At 38.4% G+C, this 18,380-nt stretch overlaps 1 protein-coding gene across 5 annotated transcripts in view; it reads right to left on the bottom strand.

The window, feature by feature from the left end:
- Plekha1 (pleckstrin homology domain containing A1) overlaps positions 1-18,380 on the bottom strand; it is a 51,046-nt gene that overhangs the window by 25,319 nt on the left and 7,347 nt on the right. For all 5 annotated transcript variants that reach the window (XM_051193167.1, XM_051193168.1, XM_051193165.1 and 2 more), the window contains exons 2-4: positions 13,347-13,507; positions 9,257-9,313; positions 5,837-5,882 (exon numbers count right to left, since the gene is read on the bottom strand). In XM_051193167.1, coding sequence (XP_051049124.1) covers positions 5,837-5,882; positions 9,257-9,313; positions 13,347-13,487 — 244 coding nt within the window. In that variant the 5' untranslated portion in view covers positions 13,488-13,507. The remainder of the gene's footprint in view (positions 1-5,836; positions 5,883-9,256; positions 9,314-13,346; positions 13,508-18,380) is intronic.

Below are 18,380 nucleotides of genomic sequence, written 5' to 3'. Positions count from 1 at the left end.
TTATTATTATGCTTGAAGCTTTCACCAAAAAACAAAACAAACCTTTTTTCTTTTGAGACAGGGTTTATTATGCATCCTTGGCTGGCCTGGAGCTTGATATGTAGACCAGGGCCTCAAACTCACAGAGATCCATCAGCCTCTGTTTTCCAAGTGCTGGGATTATAAATGCCCTTAAGGACTAAGACTATGCACTTCATAAAGCACATCTTTAATTACATCTATTAATATCATATGCATTTGTTTAGAAAATCAAATACTATTGTAGGAGGTAAGGCATCTGAATAGCTACACTATTGAAATTGTTCAAATAGTAAATCAACTTCCAAGGCCAGGTATGGCTGCATATACCTTTAATACTAGCACTCTGGAAGGCAGAGGTAGGCTTACCTCTGTGAGTTCCAGGCCAGCCCAGTCTACATAGTGAATTCTAGGATAGCCAAGGCTACAGAGTGAGAGCCTGTTTAAAAACCAAACAAAACAAAAAACAAAAAAAAAACAAAAAACAAAAAACCCAAAAAGTCCAAAAATTCTCTACCACAACATTGAATAATTAATGTACTAGCACTCAATTGAATATGACTAGGCGAAGAAGGAAATGAAAACCCTCAAGGGAAAAGAAAAGTTATTTCTCAAACACACAAGAAACATTAAAATTGGGCCCAAGAACAAGCTACTCTAAACCAGAGCTCCCTAGATTAAGTTGAAGATCACAGAAATCAAAGTATATCTTATGAAATGCTACAGAAAAATTCATCTGAAAAGTAAAAAACTACAATACACCATTATTGTACTTTTGTGTTTCTAGAGCAGCAGTTCTCAACCTGTGGGTCATGATCCCCTTGGTGGGGTTGAATAATCCCATCACAGGAGTCATCTAAGACCATTGGAAAACACGGATATTTACATTATAATTTATAACTGAAACAAAATTACAGTCATGAAGTAACAAGGAAAATAATTTTATGGTTGGGGGGCACCACAACATGGGGAACTGCATTAAAGGGTTGCAGCATTAGAAAGAGTGAGAACCACTAGACAATGGACTTCAGCATAACTAAGAACTAGGATACTGCATCTATCTACAAACAACTTCCATTGTTAACATCCAGCAGTCAGCTCAGTATGCATTCAGACCTTGTTCAGCACTGGCTCAATGGCGACTTCCGATTGTTTGAGGCATCAGCTCAGAACACTAAAGAGATTTACAGTCTAAGTATTTGGGGCTGGAGAAATGGCTCAGTTCTTCCAAAGGACACATTCCAATTCCAGCACCCATGTGACCCAGGGAAATCTGACAGGTACCACCAGGCACACACCTGGTACCCAGACATACATGCAAGCAAAACACCTATACACAAAAAATAAAATAGTAAGTTTAAAAATAAATAAAATCTAACAGTGTACTACAACAGCTGGCACAAAGCAAATGTATGACACGCATACTTCTAAATGAATAATATTTATATAAGGGCCTTTTTTGAAAAAAAGAGGCCAACATAACTAAACTAAAAAGACTCCTTGCAGTTGGAGATGTTCACCTACCAAGCTTTGGGTTTGTTTCATCTCTAGTTCCCAACACCCAAAACTAAAACAAACAAACAAAAATTAAACTCTTTATATACCTTGTGGTTTAAATAAAAAACTTGCAAGCTTTTATTTCATGGCAAGGGGAGCAAAGAGGCATCTGCTACAAACTAAGAAGCCAGAAATCAACAAGGCTGATAAACTTATGTTGTGCGCCTGAACACTGTCTAATTTGAATCTTTGCTCTGCTCAACTATGATTCAGCAATGTCACACGTCCTTTCCCAGAGAAAAAGTGACAATGCATGTGAAGAACGGACACAACAACCCTCTCTATCATTGCCCTCAGATTCCCTAAGTGTGATTTATTGGGAAGTGGTGTGCATGAATGACAGGGGAGAGAGCAGACATTGAAATGAAGAAAAAGCTGTGAATACTACAAACACAAAGCTAGGGCACCTCTAGGGTTGCCAAGCTTTTTAAACAAGAGTGTCCTATGAACCTAAGTCCTCAGGGGTTTGTCTGCTTCCTGCCTTTTCATCTGAGTACATTTTTACTCAAATCTTTACAACAGAGCAAATGAAACAAATGCATAAAATCTACAGCACAGACATTAGTGTAACTGCAGCAAAACCTTCTTAGGGTCCAGGACTAAATGGCTGTGACTAGTATGGCCACAGATCTGGTGATAAGGCATGCACCAGGTTCTCACTTCCCTGGTTTTCTTTCCCACTCTTTATTATTATTATTACTTTATTTTTGTTTTTTTGAAAATGACTCGGTACACAGTCCAGGCTGGTGGCCTAGGACCTACAATCCTCTTGAAATACTGAGATTACAAATTTATAAGTGAGATTGCCTTATCAAATTCTCTATTACCTCTTTTTAACTTTTGCTGAATTTGTTTGTTTTTGTTTTTTAAATTAGCCAGGTGGCATTGGCGAAAGCCTTTAATTCCAGGACTAGGGAGGTAGAAGTGGGCAGATCTCTCTGAGTTTGAGGCCAGCCTGGTCTACAGAGGTCCAGGCCAGCTTGGGATATACAGAAAAACCCTAAACCCTATCTTGGGCAGGGTGAAAGTGAGTTTGCATTACTTATATCTTTTTATGTCTGACAATTTTCAAATACTAAGTAACCTGGGCTTTCTGCTACTATTTTAAAAGAGGGATTAAAAAGGCTAGTTGTGCCCTCTTGGGTTGTGAGGTCAGTACTAGGGGGACTACCCCATGTCAGTACCATCCCTTGGTTCCTGAGTGCATTCTGACTCTACCCACCCAATGCTGCCTGCAGCTGGTTGCAGGCTCCCTGGGGCTACACAGGACAGGGTTCTGTTCAGTATTCAGATTCTCCTTTAATCCTTCTTTTCAGTTTCATGCCTCATTCCTTCCCTTCTCCAGGATTAGCGTTAGTTTCTATTTCTGGACACACCACACATCCCATTCCCTGCTGGGCTGGGGGAAGGGTGGCTGCCCACAAGAGCCAGATGGAGATAGAGACTAGAATTTTTTTTTTTTTTTTTAAAGACATCCAAACAAAGAACCTGTTTTCAGTTCCCCATCCTGCAAACAGGGCCCATTACCTAAGCCTATTAGAGAGGATGGGGCAGAGCACTGAAATGGTTAGCTCTGCATTGGCCTCTTTCTCTGCTCTGCAAAGTGAACTGCTATTCCTCCATCTGCTTCCATATTTACACACCGAGGGCCACCTGCTCATGTATCCTACTTTATCAAAGGTAAGGTTTAAGTGTTTGTTCCCTCTGTTTCAGGGGAATTAGAGGTATCCTGCCACTTAGAATGAAGTCGGGTTGAATCTCTTTATTCTTGCCAGATGCAGAGGACTATAGAAAAGATGAACAAGAGGCTCATCTTACTCTTGATTTCAACTAAAATCACCTACTCTAACTAGGCCCAGTAACTATGAATGCTGAGTTTATTACTTTAAACTATGCCTTCAAACTAACAAAGGGGAGATTTTTTTTTAAGTGTTAAGAATATGTGTATTTGGGCTGGAGGTATATTTTGTTCAGTGGCCTAGTATGCCCAAGTTCTAGGTTGCCATCCAGCACTACAAAATAAGTATGTGATCATATATTCTAACAGAATTCTCTGTTAGGTGACAAGCCTTAATACCCTTTCATTCCAAGGCTCTGAAACATTCTCTTATTTAGTAACTGCAATTCTAATCTGCAATAATGTACAACTTTTACAGAAGTTTCTTAGTAATGGCAAACACCCTAGGCAACTGAGCAACTAACTTCATTCTGTTCAAAATGGCTTTTCTTACTGGATATATGTGGCTGCTATCAGATACTGCTCTGAACACCAACCTGCAGGAGAAAGCCACCCTCTACACACAAAAAACTTTAACATTAACTTTGCCCCAAAAGTACTCTTTTTAACTTCAATATAAAACAGTCCCCTTTCTATACCAGTTAGTCTTAATTTCTGTCCCTTCCCACTTTAACAGACTAACAGGGCGCCAATATTCTTAGTTTGACCTACCACTCATTCTCTTAACACACTCTAAATTTCTCCACATATTAATGCACATTAATTGTAAAAGCCAAGAGGTCTCACTGCCACTCTGTCCACCCTCCCTGTCTCCTCTCTTGTTCCGTGTTCTAGTTATTTGCCTCACTGCTATAACAAAATATCTGACAGAAGCAATTTAAGGAAGAAAGGCAGGGTTAATTCTTGTGCATAGTTCCAGGTGATACAGCCCATCCTGGCAGGAAAGGTAGCAGGAAGAGGAGATGGCAGAGCACACTGCATCCACACTCAGGAAGCAGAGAATGATGAATGTGTATGGTCTGCTCACTTCCTCTTCAAGTCCATGTATGGTTTGACTCACATTTAGGATGGATCTTCCCACCTTTGTTGATCTAATCTAGAAACTCCTGAACAGAAGTGTTTAGAGGGTGTTTTCATGATGATTCTAAATCCTGTAAGTTGATGATTAAGATTAGGCATCACACCCCAGCATCCTGTTCCACAGATAGGTTCTCTTCTTCCCTGAACCTTTCTACTTTCAGGTCATTTTTACCTCTAATTTCCACATATAAAGAAAAAAAAAAAAAACCACTTCTGGGCATATGCCTAAAGGAAATGAAATCAGCATACAAAAGAGACATCAGCAAACCCATGATAGCACAATTTGTAAATCAGGATATGGAACCTGCCTGGGTGGATGCCAAATCTCCAAGTCTCTGTACCTTTTCTTCTAATGTTCTTCCAGCTTGTCTCACCTCCATTTGCTCCATCCCAGTTCAAGGCATTAAGTATAGTTCAAAACTCACATGACTGACTCATCTATTTGTTGACTCTCATGCTTGCAGCCAGTAACCTCATTCACCTCAGGTCTTTCAGGCACTCTTGTGTACTTTCTTTTTCAAAATAAGGAAATGCATTGCTTGTTAACATTCCACACCCAGACTTCTGCCTCCAGCATCTGCCTTCAGTTTCCTCCATCAAATTCTCCTCCCCCGCACACCTCTGCCCAAGAGGTCTTATTTACCTCATGGTGGTCAGCGATTTACTTGGCTCCCAGCATGGGGTGTCCTCATCCATGATGGCACCCTTGACTCTACATCCCCTCTATCTACTGAATGCTGGAATGTCACTGATGACATGACAACAGCAGGTATTGTAGCTGTCTATCAGCTAGCTTGAGATCCTTGAGGCACCAATACTCCTTATTCTCCCACAGCCCAAGTTGTCCTAGGCATTCACTAAGCACCTGCTCACACTTGATGTAACATCCTCAATTCTCCTGCCTCCAAGTTGTGAATCTCTCATCCCCTTGCAAAAGACCAAGTCCTTTACATTATTTATGCGGTCAATAGAGAAAATAAGGTAGAGAATTAAAACCAACCCAAACTACTGCTGGGTGAGATCATAACAGTTACTTACACATGAATGTGGGGAGGTTATGACTAGGATGAGACAAGGAAAGGCACTTGGGGTTGGGAGCCAGGGTCAAAGTTTTATTCCCTCACTTAGATGATGGTTGTAAATTAATTTCCTATAGATTCATTAAGCCATAGGTTTGTTTCTTGTGACTGTATTACTTTATAAGTATATCAGCCTAATTGAAAATAACAAACAGGGTTGGCAAGATGGCTCAACAGGTAAAGATACTTGCCACCAAGCCTGATGGGCCTGAGTTCAATCCCTTGAACTCACATGGAAAAATGGGAGAACTGACTTCTGTATCCACATGAGTGCTGTGTCACACACACACACATGTTTTAAAAAGAACTAAGAGATGGAATGATATAATTTAGAAAATAAAGAAATGTAAATATGGCTACTTACCAAAACAGAACTCTGCCTTTGGCCTTAACTTAGTTGCATCGCTAACCTAATAAGAAAAAGAGATCTGAGTAACTCCTTCTCCACATGCTACAATATTCAGTTTCAAATACTATATAATCTGCCACATGCACAATTTCCCACTTAGCATACCAATCTGAAATTAAAAACAACCTAGATAGCAAATTAGATACAGAATCTGGGTCACAATTATAAGACAAATGATACTTCCACATTTTCTTTGAATAAACTTCTTTTCTCCAGGATGTGAGAAGTTGAAAGTGTACCTGTAGGCATTATGTCACATATATACTTTTATAACATAACCTACAACATGCCCTCAATGAATATAGAAACTATAGATATCTCGAACTTATTTCTATGTTGGCAGCTGATTGTAGGCAAACATGGTAGACTGCAACCTTGTTTTTATAATGTCCAAAACTCTAGAAGGTCGTAATCTCTTTGAGAAATCAACATGGCACTCGTTCTCCTCTGGTTCAGGGGTCATTAAATGAAGAACAACTAGTCACACTACATCAGTACTATCCCTCGGGTAAGATGCCCTAGGAACCCTATTCATGACCTCTGCTGGACTGTTCCTGATGACATAACTCATATTTTGTATTTCAAGACGAATTCTAATCTGAGTTCCTGACAAATCCCAACTACAAATTCACAGCCCAGTCATGATGAAGTTTGTTCATGGAATAAAATTTAGGGAAAAATAGCATGCCTAAAGTAGGGCAATAAAACTGTACAATCCAACTACAGTAAGATGCAGGACAGAGTTGAAGGAGAGGCACTGCACAAAAAAAAAAAGGTTACACTTTAACTAGGAGTAGTAAAGCGGGGAACAGTGGCCACTCCCTGCCTGCTTCACTGAGCTAACGAATCCTTCATTTCAAGCACGATTTCCCATTTTAAAAAACATGAGGCAACAAATAAGATACAGGTAGATGGGTAGCACTCCATTCTCCAAAGTTTATTACAACTAGTCTTATCACTGTTCAGTGAAAAGCACTTGGCAGAGGGTCAAAGTTCATTCTGACAATGGAATTCTACTTCTCCCAATAACCATCTCTACAGAAGGCAGGCTACAAGCTACTCTGAAAAATATTTTCAATGTCTCAATTTACAGAAAATATTTGTCTTCTGAAATTTTACATTTGGCTTCAGCAGAAATGTTTCTGTTTAAATATATAATCTATCTTGTCCAGGAACAATACAGACATATTTTGCCAATAAGAACAAATGCCTGTTTTATAAAACTGATAAAGTATTTTACCTATAAAGATGGGCTTCTTAAATAGAGGCTATGGTAGTGTGAATGTAATTAGCCCCAATAATAGCATAGGGAGTGGCACTATTAGGTGTGGCTTTGTTGGAGTGGGTATGGATTATTTGGAGGAAGTGTGTCACTGTGGGGGTCAACTTTGTGGTTTCCAATACCCAGGATACTGCCTAGTATCTCAGCCAACTTCCTGTGGCCTGCATTTCAAGATGTAGACAGCATCACATCTGCCTGCACGCTGCCATGTTCTCCACCATGAAGATAATGAACTGAAACCCTAAACCTGTAATCGAGCCCCCTCAATTAAATGTTTTCCTTATGAGTTGTGGTTGTCATGGTGTTGTTTCACAGCAATAAAAGCACTAAGACAAGGCAAATCTGTAAATTGGTGTCCTGTTAAAACACTCCACATCTGCCACAAGACAACAGCAGATGCTCAAAAGTTTAACTGTGTCACTATCATCAACAGTACTAAAAATGTCAACAGTATTAAATGAGTCACTACCATTTGCACCTCATATTTTAAGTTAGCAACAGATATGCAAAACTTTTGTGTAAAACAAAGCTACACATACAGACAAACCCACAGAGCTAGCACCCAAAAAGAAAGGAAGGAAGGAAGGAAGACGGACGGATGGACGGACGGATGGACGGACGGACAAATTGTGATGGCCCAGTTCTTGAGGAGACAAAGACAGATGGATCTTTGTGAGTTTGAGGCCACCCTGGTCTAGATTACTATGCAGTAATCTTCGAAACAGTCAAAACTACATAGGAAGACCCTGTCAAAAGGCAAGGTTTACCAAATCTTTAATCCCAGCACTCTAGAGGCAGAGGGAAGGTCCATCTCTGAATTCAAGTCCAGCCTTGACTACACTGTAAATTTTTAGACAACTAAGATTATATGGTGAGACCTGTCTACAAAACAAAACTCAAACAAGAAGTTATTAAACAAATATATAATCAAAATTTTTTAAAATTAAAATTCAGCACTAAAAAAAACTATTTCATTTATTTATTTATTTATTTTGGTTTTTCAGGATAGGGTTTCTCTGTGTTGCCCTGTCTATCTGGAACTTACTCTGTAGACCAGGCTGGACTTGAACTCAAAGGTCTGCCTGCCTCTGCCTCCCAAGTGCTGGAATTAAAAGCACAAAATCAATTTTAAGAAACAGAAATTAATAAAAGCAAAGTGGAAAGGAGAAATCCTCATTCCTTCACCATGAGGACAGCATATTTTTCTCAGAATAAAACAGACATGGGGCTGGAGAGAGTGTAAAGGTTAAAAGCAATCATGGCTTTTTCAAAGGCCCAAATTTCAGTTCCCAACACCCATGTCAGGTGACTGGAAACCATCTAACTCCAGCTCCAGGAGATCAGATGCCCTCTTCCAGTCTCTGCAGGCATGCACATACACATGTATATATGTACACACACACAAATAATAAACATAAATGTTAAAAAATATATAAAAACAAAATGCCAGAGGCAATTAAGTTTTAAAAATTGGGGAAAAAAAAACTTTTAAAAACTAATAATAAACTTAACAGAACTCCTTTCTAGAATGTCAAGACAGAATCTGTTAGCTGACTTCTCTCTTACTCTTTTTACTTATTATTTAATTTTCAGACAGTGCCTTGCTAGGTAACCCAAGCTAAACTAGCAATCCTGCCTCCAATTCCCCTGTCGGCTAGGAATACAGGTTTGCCACCATCCTTAGCGACTTCTCCCTTTTTTGACACCCATGTACCTGACCATAAAAGTTAACATCACTTCTATAATTTGTCATATCTCATATATTAATTTCATATTTCTTCCAGTTTTATCAACTTACAGAACTTCTAGTCATAGTAAGCAGTGACAATCTTCAGCATTCCTGGATCTGAGCATCACTGCTTAATGACAGAGAGAAGCTACTCCGTTCCATCCACACTCCCACCTAGGGGCAGGAATTCACACATGAAAGTAACACAATGAGAAAAACACAGAATGGCACACAAATGTAATCCCAGCACACAGGAGGACTGAGGATTCAAGGCTAGCCTGCACTACATAATTAAGATTTTGTTTCAGAAACACCATACAAAGAACAACAACAAAAAATAATTTTTAAAAATAATATAGTCTACCTTTGAAATGTACGTAAGTTTAATGGCTCCAACCCGTGATGATCCTGAAGGCAGGTTCTAAAAGGAAGTATTAAAATACAATTATTACCCAACATTATCTTTTTATTTTATAATATAGTTCATATGTACTAAAAACATTTGAAAATTTAAAACAATAACATTTTATGCCAGGCAGTAGTGATGCATGCCTTTAGCTCCAGCACTCAGGAGGTAGAGGCAGGTGGATCTCAGTGAGTTACAGGACAGCTTGGACTATAAAGCGAGTTACAAGACAGCTAGGGCTAGAGAAACACTGTCTCAAAAAAAAAAAATTTTTAGAAATATACTTTTTTCAGTTTACATAGTTACTAGATCTAACATCAAGATAACAACATAGGACTGTGGGTGTGGCTCTGTGGTAGAACACTAGCCTAAAGCACCAGCTAGCATTCGTGAGGTCACAGGTTCTAACCCCTACAGGCAAAAAAGTGAACCGAAGTAAAAAGATGACAACTCAGATAAGGAGCTGAGTCTCACTCTGCTCCACCATAGTGTATCCTACAGCTAAAGAGCTGTCTTTCTCATTGTGGCTAAACTAATATTCTTTGTGAGCTTAAAAATTTATAAAACCAAATTTTGTCTATGAAAGCAATGGGAGAATATTTAGAAACACAAAGCAATACAGTTAAAGAAGTTTTAAAAAATTATTCATTTTACATTGATCCAGTAAAACTTCTTTATCAAATATATCTCTTTAAAAATAGTGGCCTTGCCAGGCAGTGGCAGCACACACCTTTAATCTCAGCACTCGGGAGACAGAGGCAGGCGGAGCTCTGTGAGTTAGAGGCCAGCCTGGTCTACAGTGTGAGTTCCAGGACAGCTAGGACTGTTACACAGAGAAACCTTGTCAAAAAAAAAAAAAAAAAAAATGGCCTTTTGACTCCAAGAAGGGAACAGCCATCCTGAGAGAAGCTTCCTCCTGCAGCAGATGGAAACAAATACAGAGACCCACAGCCAGACCCTATGCAGAGTAAGAGACACTGGAATACTCAGCAATAAACAGGGTGTTTCCATCAAATCCCTCCCCCCAGGGAGCAGGAAACCCAACAGAAGAGTAGGCAGAAAGGGTGTTAAGAGCCATTTAAATGGTTTAAGTTTTATGCTATAATCTACTTTGCTTTTTTCAAAAATATTAACTGATTTTCTTTTTAAATACTTAGTAAATTCTTTGGCTCATTTTGCCAAATACTAAACTTTTCAAGTCTCTTCAAATTCGTTTCCTAGTGTAGACACTCCATTAATTCTGTATCATTACCAACTTCCTCAGCAAAACGTAGCTATAAAATGAGTCCTTGTGATAGACTAGAGTAAATTTTTAAACTGATTAGTGGTGAAGAAAGCAGTGAAAAAAGGAAGTGGCTCCCCAAGGAGAGGTGAAATGAACTGCTTATTTTACCAAAGCTCTTTAGCACTTGGATATATGCAATGACATAGAACCATTGCTATTTTTCAGTAATTCAAACTGGCTCTAAATTGGCAATTTCATATGGCTTAATCTAATAGTTTCATCAAGATTTTAGGAAGATGTATATCTTAGTCTTTATTTTTAAAGGTGAAAAAACTTGGCACTAATGACTATTATACTGGCTGAGAGAAACAAGATTTTAAAAAGTTCGCTTAAGCTAGAAAAACTGTAAGGACTGGAAAGAAAAAGACTTTAATTACATACAATGTTCAGAAAACTCAATATACTAATAACAAAAGGGACAAATGTCTTTTAAAAATTTCATGTGAACTGGGCAAGGTGTTCCATACCTGTAATTCCAATGCACAGGAGAGGAAGAAGGATCAAGAGTTCAAGGCCAGCCTTAGCTCTATAGAATTTAAGGTTTAGCTTGGGCTTTATGTGGCCCTGTCCAAAAAAAAAAAAAAAAAAAAAAAAAAGACAAAAGGCTCAAAGTATAGTTCTCAGTGGGACAGCCTAAGCTTAGTATATCTGGGGACGATCACTAGCACCTGCCTTACACACTGCCCCTTACACACAAAAATTCTACGTGAAAAGACCTAGCTGAATGCAAAGCTTAGAAGACACCTCCCTGCCAAGATGGACTATTAATCCAAACATACTGCAGACACCTACAATGGTTCCTTTGCCCTTGTTTCTGTGAATCCAGGAATCATCACTCTACCTCTGGGCCAAAGTCAAAACCAATCTTCTAGGTCAATTTTAAATGTCACTATCTCCAGTATAATGTCATCTCCCTCTGCTTTTTATAACTATGCCTGTTTCTGATTCTAAATCTGTGTTTCATATGTGGTAAAAATTACTTCATTTGTATCTATCTTTGTTTTTATCTGTTAAGTGACAAGTTTTGATAAAGGGAGAACTGTAAGAAGAATCTGCACAAGAATTAAATAATAATACTAATAACAAAGGGCTTTATGGAGAATTCAGGAGAATCATTTGTAAGGTTCTCTGCAAAGAGAGGCAAATCAGGGAGAAACATTGACAACATATGCCCTGGCTCTGCAAGAACCAATAGCTGAGATCTTCCAAAGAGGATTCAGTGTTAACACAGTCCCACCTAAACACAGGAGACTATAAACGGCAAGAATCTGATTCATATGCTGAGGAAAAGAAATCAACATGAACTTTTGATTTCTGCTGCCCTGTTATTTCTCCCACTGACTGAGACCAAGTAAATGAAGATAATAACCATGCAGTTGCTCAGTGAGGTAACTGCCTCCAAGTAAAACAAAGTGTCAGTAAGCTCATGGACAGGACAGAGAATGCTACAGCTAGCTAAAAAGCCTCATCAGACAAAGTGAGTACATAGCTAATATAAACTGAATTAAAATATAACCCATCCCACCCACCCAAATTTCCAAGATTGCCTGTAAATAAAAGGCTAAACCTACATGGTAGAGACTCAGGGGGTAAAATCAAGACTGGTGAGAAGAGCCAAAGAATTGGGTTTTAGCTCTGAAAAAATAATAATTGACTATTTCAAATATGATACATACTTCTTAGCCATGTGTCATTTAAGCTATATCTAAACTGAAGAACAGGGAGATGCTTTCTTTCATTAAGGAGACTGAATTAATTCTAAGGTCATTTGTAACCACCAGTCTGCATAAAACAATTCTTAGACATTACCCTATCAGTATAGGTAATGAAGAACAAAGATTAGTTACAGGAGACCTGTTACTGGTTATGTGAAACATGGTGAACTGTCTAAAATTTCTACTCTATCCCAGGCTGCACAATCAACATACTGTATAGGAAGCTGGCCCTCACTTTCCAAACACTTCACTATGACACACATCTCCATTTTCAGCTTTTAGAATAATTTTGATTTGAAATAAACAGGCGGGAAGTTTTCAAGTATTCAGCAGACAATTTTTAATTCCAGCTCTCTCACTGATCTTAAATGTGGGATTTCTTAAAAATGTATATATTTATTGGGGCAGGAGGGTAGGAGGAAGGATGTGTCAAAGAACAGTTTGGGGAGTCTGCTCTCTCCTTTTACCACATGGATTCCAGGAATAGAGCTCAGGTCCTCAGACTTGGCCACAGTGCCTTTGCTCACTGAGCCATCTCTCAGCCCTTAAAAGTAGTATTCTATTTTTCTTTCTTTCTTTTGTATCTATTCCTAAAACTTGCAAGAGAACAACAAAACTAAAGTCAATTATCAGTCACAGATTCATCACAGTGACTGGCACTCAAGTGAACACCACATGACGAAAGAATTACCTGTGCCCAACAAACAGTTTCAGTAGTTTTTCCAAATAGTAACACTCACATCTTAGGTAGAGTATCTAAAATCTGTGATTAGTCAAAATGCTTCTACAAGAAGACTACTTCCCTCACAAGAGGGAGAAAATATATAAACACGTATAAATTTTAATTTCAATCAAATAAACTTAAGTTTACCCTCTGAAGTTCAAACAGGAGAACAGATACAGGTACCAACAGGGGAAGAAAGTTAAACCAATGGAAATTAATCTAAATATGTTCTGTTTAGGAAGACAAATTTATAATCTATATCAAATACTGTAATAAATGCAACTTCTTTATGCTATTATAAGGTAATCTTTGGTTTTTACAAACCTGTGGATTATCCATGTACCATACAAAGCTGTCTTCTCTGGTATCCAGGATGAAATACCGTCGAAGAAATTTCCCACTGTTTTCATTTTCTTCAATGTCCAGAAAACCACAAATGCGATTCTGTCGATCCACATAAGGCATTTCTGGGCTTGAACATTACACTGTAAAATGAAAACAGTGACAGTAAGTTCCTAGGACAAAGTAATTTCTAAGTAAACAAAGTCTATTTCACAAGCAGCACATTTTTCAATGTAGGTAAGACCAGTTAACAGGAGCTTACACCAACATCAGACACATTGGCAGAAAGCATTTTTGGACTTAAGTTCTCCACAAATGTGCACTAAATCCAATCTCAAGCTGGTGTGAACAAAGAGCCATTCTACTCAGTTAAATAACTCACTTGATCTTCCCCTAAAATAAAACCAAGTGCACTAAAAGTTAGCCATTTGAATCTTAATTTCTTCATAAATCAAGATGATCTACCTTTTAAGATTATTCCAGATATATTTTTTTGTTTTAAGACAAGGTCTCACTCAATATGTAGACCAGGCTGGCCTCTAGATAACAGAGATCCTTCTGCCTCCTGAATACTGGGATTAAAGGCATGTACCACCATACCTGACTGATTTATTTTAGTGTGCGTGTGCATGGGGATGTGTGCATACAAGCACAGTTGCCAAGTTCAGAAGACAGTACCAGATCTGTGGAGCTAGAGTTACAAGAGGATAAATGAGTTGCCTGGTACAGGTGCTAGGATTTGAACTTGAGTGCTTTTCAATAACAGTACACACTTAAACCTCTGAGCCATCTCTCCAATCCCTCAAAATATTTTTAAATTCACATAACAATAGCTAATATTTACTGGCCACTGCTATATGCTAGCCTCTGTGGCAGGTTCTCTTTTAAGTACAATCTTAATCTTCAAAGCAATCCTATGAACAGAAATCAGCATTTCCACTTCTCAGAAGTCAACACTGACAGGGGAAGTGAGCTTTCCAATTAAGATAGTAGGAAGTGGCTGGGCAGTGGTGGCACATGCCTTTAATCCCAGCACTCAGGAGGCAGAAGCAGGTGGATCCCTGTGAGTTCGAGGTCAGCCTGGTCTACAGAGAGAGTCCCAGGACAGCCTGAGGTATGCAGAGAGACCCTGTCTCAAAAACAAACCAAAGACAGTAGGAAAAAATAATGGATACTTAAACACATATTCCTAGGTACTAGACTCCTATCAAGCATTCTTTAAACCATTCAAAATAAAATGAATCAGAATAAACAGCTAAACAACAAAGAAAGATGAACCAGGTATTATGTACTTCCTGATGGAGAAGACATTCAAATCAACATAAGATTTTATCTAAATCTCATTGAGTTACTAGATTCTCCTATATTCAACTACCAATTTACAAGAAACATAGAAGACAGAGGAAGACACTGAACTGCTCCACAAGAATTCAATCAGCAAAAGCCAAACTGGGAAACAAAAGCACACGAAATTCAATTTCTTCAGAAAGTAAAGAGGAGCTATAGATTTAACCTGTTAGAAGAGTGAGAGATGGTCCAGCAGTTAACAACACTGACTGTTCCTCCAGAGGACCAGGGTTCAATTCCCAGAACCTACAGTTTCAGAGCATCTGATGCCCTCTGTTGTGCACTTCATGCCCACGGTACACATACACATATGCAGGCAAAACACCCACACAAATAAGATAAATCTTTACAAGTGTTACAGCCCTCAGTATATACAAGGACCTGGGTTCTAGCTCTACCAGTGCAAAAAATAAAAAGAATCCAAAAAACATGGAAGAACATATACAGTATACCTCTATCAGATAACTGATATCTAAGAACAGTTTATTATTACAATTCAATAAAACAAACAACAATAGAATGGGCAAAAATCTCAGATCAGCAAAGATGTACAAATGATGCTCATTATTATTCAGAAAGATATGACAGATTTCTGAAAACAACTCTGAGATGTTCTTAACCCCTCCAAGAACAGTCTACACAAAACTAACAAAGCACTTAATACCCACTGTCAGGAATGAGAGACAAGCGAACTTTCATACACACTGCTGGGTACAAAATAGTTCACCAACTCTGAAAAACAAATTAGCAACAGCTTCTAATAAAATTAAAAATACATACAATACAAACCAGAAATTAAACTTCTGGGAAGTTATCCAAAATCAAATGAAGGTCTGTTCTCTCAAAATCCTGTAAGCAACTGTTTACAGCAACATTACTAAGTGTCAGGAATCAGAAACAACCTAACTGTCCTGCTGCTGAGTAAGCAGAGTGCTCTAGCCAGTGCAAAGGACCTTTACTTGAAAAGGGGTGAACTACTGATGGATGCACAGAGCAATAGAAATCTCATCTGCACTGTGCTAAGTGAAAGAAGGCAAACTAAACATGCTGTGGAGACAGAACAGATCACCAGGGGAAGAAGACGCTAACTGCAAAGTGCTACATTTGGGGTGTAATGGAATGTTCTGTGTCTTACTTGTGGTAAAATACAAACTATGTGCTTATCAGTCTACAAGACAGAGAAATCAAGCTGGAACTGAGTTTCAGAGTCCTTTCCCAATGGCTTGAGAAGGCTGCTAAGGAGAAACACAATCAATGATTTCACCGACCTGCAGACATGTATGCTACAATACTCAGCACCAGGCAAGAGGTACTCTCTGGAGCAACAGTAGCCAACTATTTTAGGGATAAACCAACCACTTTGTGATTAGATTGGAGGCCTGCTCCACAAAAGGAATGCACATCTGGTATAACCTAATCAAAAATCTGTTAATGGGGCGGTCGGAGGTTCAAAGGGAGAACTTACTACGCCATTAAGTTGTTGCCCTAAATGGACATGTTGTCAAAGTACCATAAACTTACAGACTAGAGCCAAGAAGGCAATAGTTAGAGCAGAGGCTCATACCTGGCCAAAATGCTGAGAAACAGTGACTGTTGAGCTCAGTCCTACACAGGACACATACATCACCACCACTACCACATCTCAAGGCCCACTAATGGGGGTAGAATGAATTAAAGAACTGTAAGGAGGAGGGAAGTGTCACAAAATACAGCCATCCAGAATGACACTGCCATTGCAATTACGAACAGCAGCTATGGATACCTTCACAAGACTGGGCCCTTCAAGTTTCCATCATAGACAGAGAAAGTACCTATGGGGCTCCACTCTTTCCTGACAAGCTTTCCTACAGCCAGTGGGGGACTAGTTGGGGATAATAAGGACTTGAAATAGAAAAGAAGGTAGATCATAGAGGGTAATAGGGGTGAATAGAACCACAATATACTGTATATATGTATGAAACTGTAAAAATTAATGAACTTCATGCAAAGAAAAAAAGAGCAAAGCAGCCATCCCACCATGGTAAAGGTCACGGTACTTGGCCAGGGAAATGACCAACTACAAATACTTAAAAGATTTTTTTGAGGGTCGTGTTTTGATTGTGGTAATTACACAGTTGTATATTTATGCCAAAATTCACAGAACTATACACTAAACTGAGTAAAATTGATTGCATGTAAATAACATTTCAGTTATCCTGGGCTTAAACAAATAGTAGCACATATACTTAACAGAACAGCTAAACTGAAGCAGACTGGCAATACAATGTATCATCAAGGACATATTAAATGGTAAACCACTTCACACATAGTTCTAACTTGTGACCCACCTATCCCATTCCATATATCAGCTCAAGAGAAATGAAAACATAGAAAACATGTAAGCATAGAAAGATTGACAATACTCAGAGCAGCTTTATTTACAGGCTATACATTAGAGACAAAGATGCCCCTCAGCAAGTCAACAGAAAATAAATGCAGCACAACTAAATGATAGAACACTGGTTTATAGTACAAAGTAATTACTGACATGCAACAATTTGGATCAATTTCAAAATCATTATTATACTAAATAGAAAAAAGACAGGCACGAAAAGCTGCACAATAAACAACACAATTTTAGTTGCTTGGAACTGGGCAACTGGGGGAAGATAATCATTAAAAAAGCAAATTTAAAAGTTAATAGCTATCTTGAGCCTGGTGTGGTAGCATGTGTCTTTAACCCCAGCACTTGGGGAGGCAGAGGCCCGCACATCTATGAGTTCAAAACTAAGTTCATCTACAAAGTAAGCTCCAGGGACATGAGAGAGACACTGTCTCAAAAAACAAACAAAACAGAAACAATTTTAAGTAATCACTAATAACTACAAGTAATTTTTAAAGAATTTAGATGGCAAAAATTAATATGCATGATCAGAGTCAATAGAATATGTTTATTCCACAAAGGGCTATTTTCCACTACCAAGAAATAGCAAGGAAAATATCCCAAAAGTTAAAAAAAAAAAAAAAAGGGTCAGACATGAATAGATATTTCACAGAAAAAGATACAAGCAGACTTTGTGTGCTTCCTCACATAAAAGCACTATAGCCTGAGAGTGTAAAAACGGCAAACAGAAAAGAGAAATCTCTGTACTAAGTATCTGAATCTTAAAGTCTGTGAACTCTAGATCTCTGAAAACATGAGACCAACAAGGAATATCCACTGAGTGATCAGATGTAAACACCTCTAAGGACCATTAAAACCACCAGACGAAATATCAAAGAAAAAATAATCATATAACCTCAACTGTCACTCCACAGCTTTCTTACTAGTCACAAAGAAGGAAATGCAGCTTTTCAATGGAAAGATCTTTATAGCCTCACCTTTAAAATCTAATGAAGCCAGAAACTTGGTCTTAATGGATATGGCTTCTCTTTCAGTAGAACACATGATATAATTCTACTGGCATAAAATATCCAGAATAAACACATAAAACAAGTATATTAGCAGCTGTCTACTTACAGGAGGGTAGGCAGGAAATGAGGATGGGAAGGTATGTGGGTTTTTTTTTGGGGGGGGGAGGGTGTTACAATATTCAAAATTTTGGTGACTGCTTTACAACTGTAAATACACTAAAAATCAATGAACTGTATGTAACTTTAAGCAGATGAATTCTATTGAGCTGTATCTAA

This window comes from Phodopus roborovskii, unplaced genomic scaffold, assembly GCF_943737965.1.
Source record: "Phodopus roborovskii unplaced genomic scaffold, PHOROB, whole genome shotgun sequence".
NCBI classification, from domain to species: domain Eukaryota; kingdom Metazoa; phylum Chordata; class Mammalia; order Rodentia; family Cricetidae; genus Phodopus; species Phodopus roborovskii.
The sequence above is the reverse complement of the archived record's forward strand: the minus strand, read 5'-3'. Positions and strand labels throughout refer to the sequence as shown.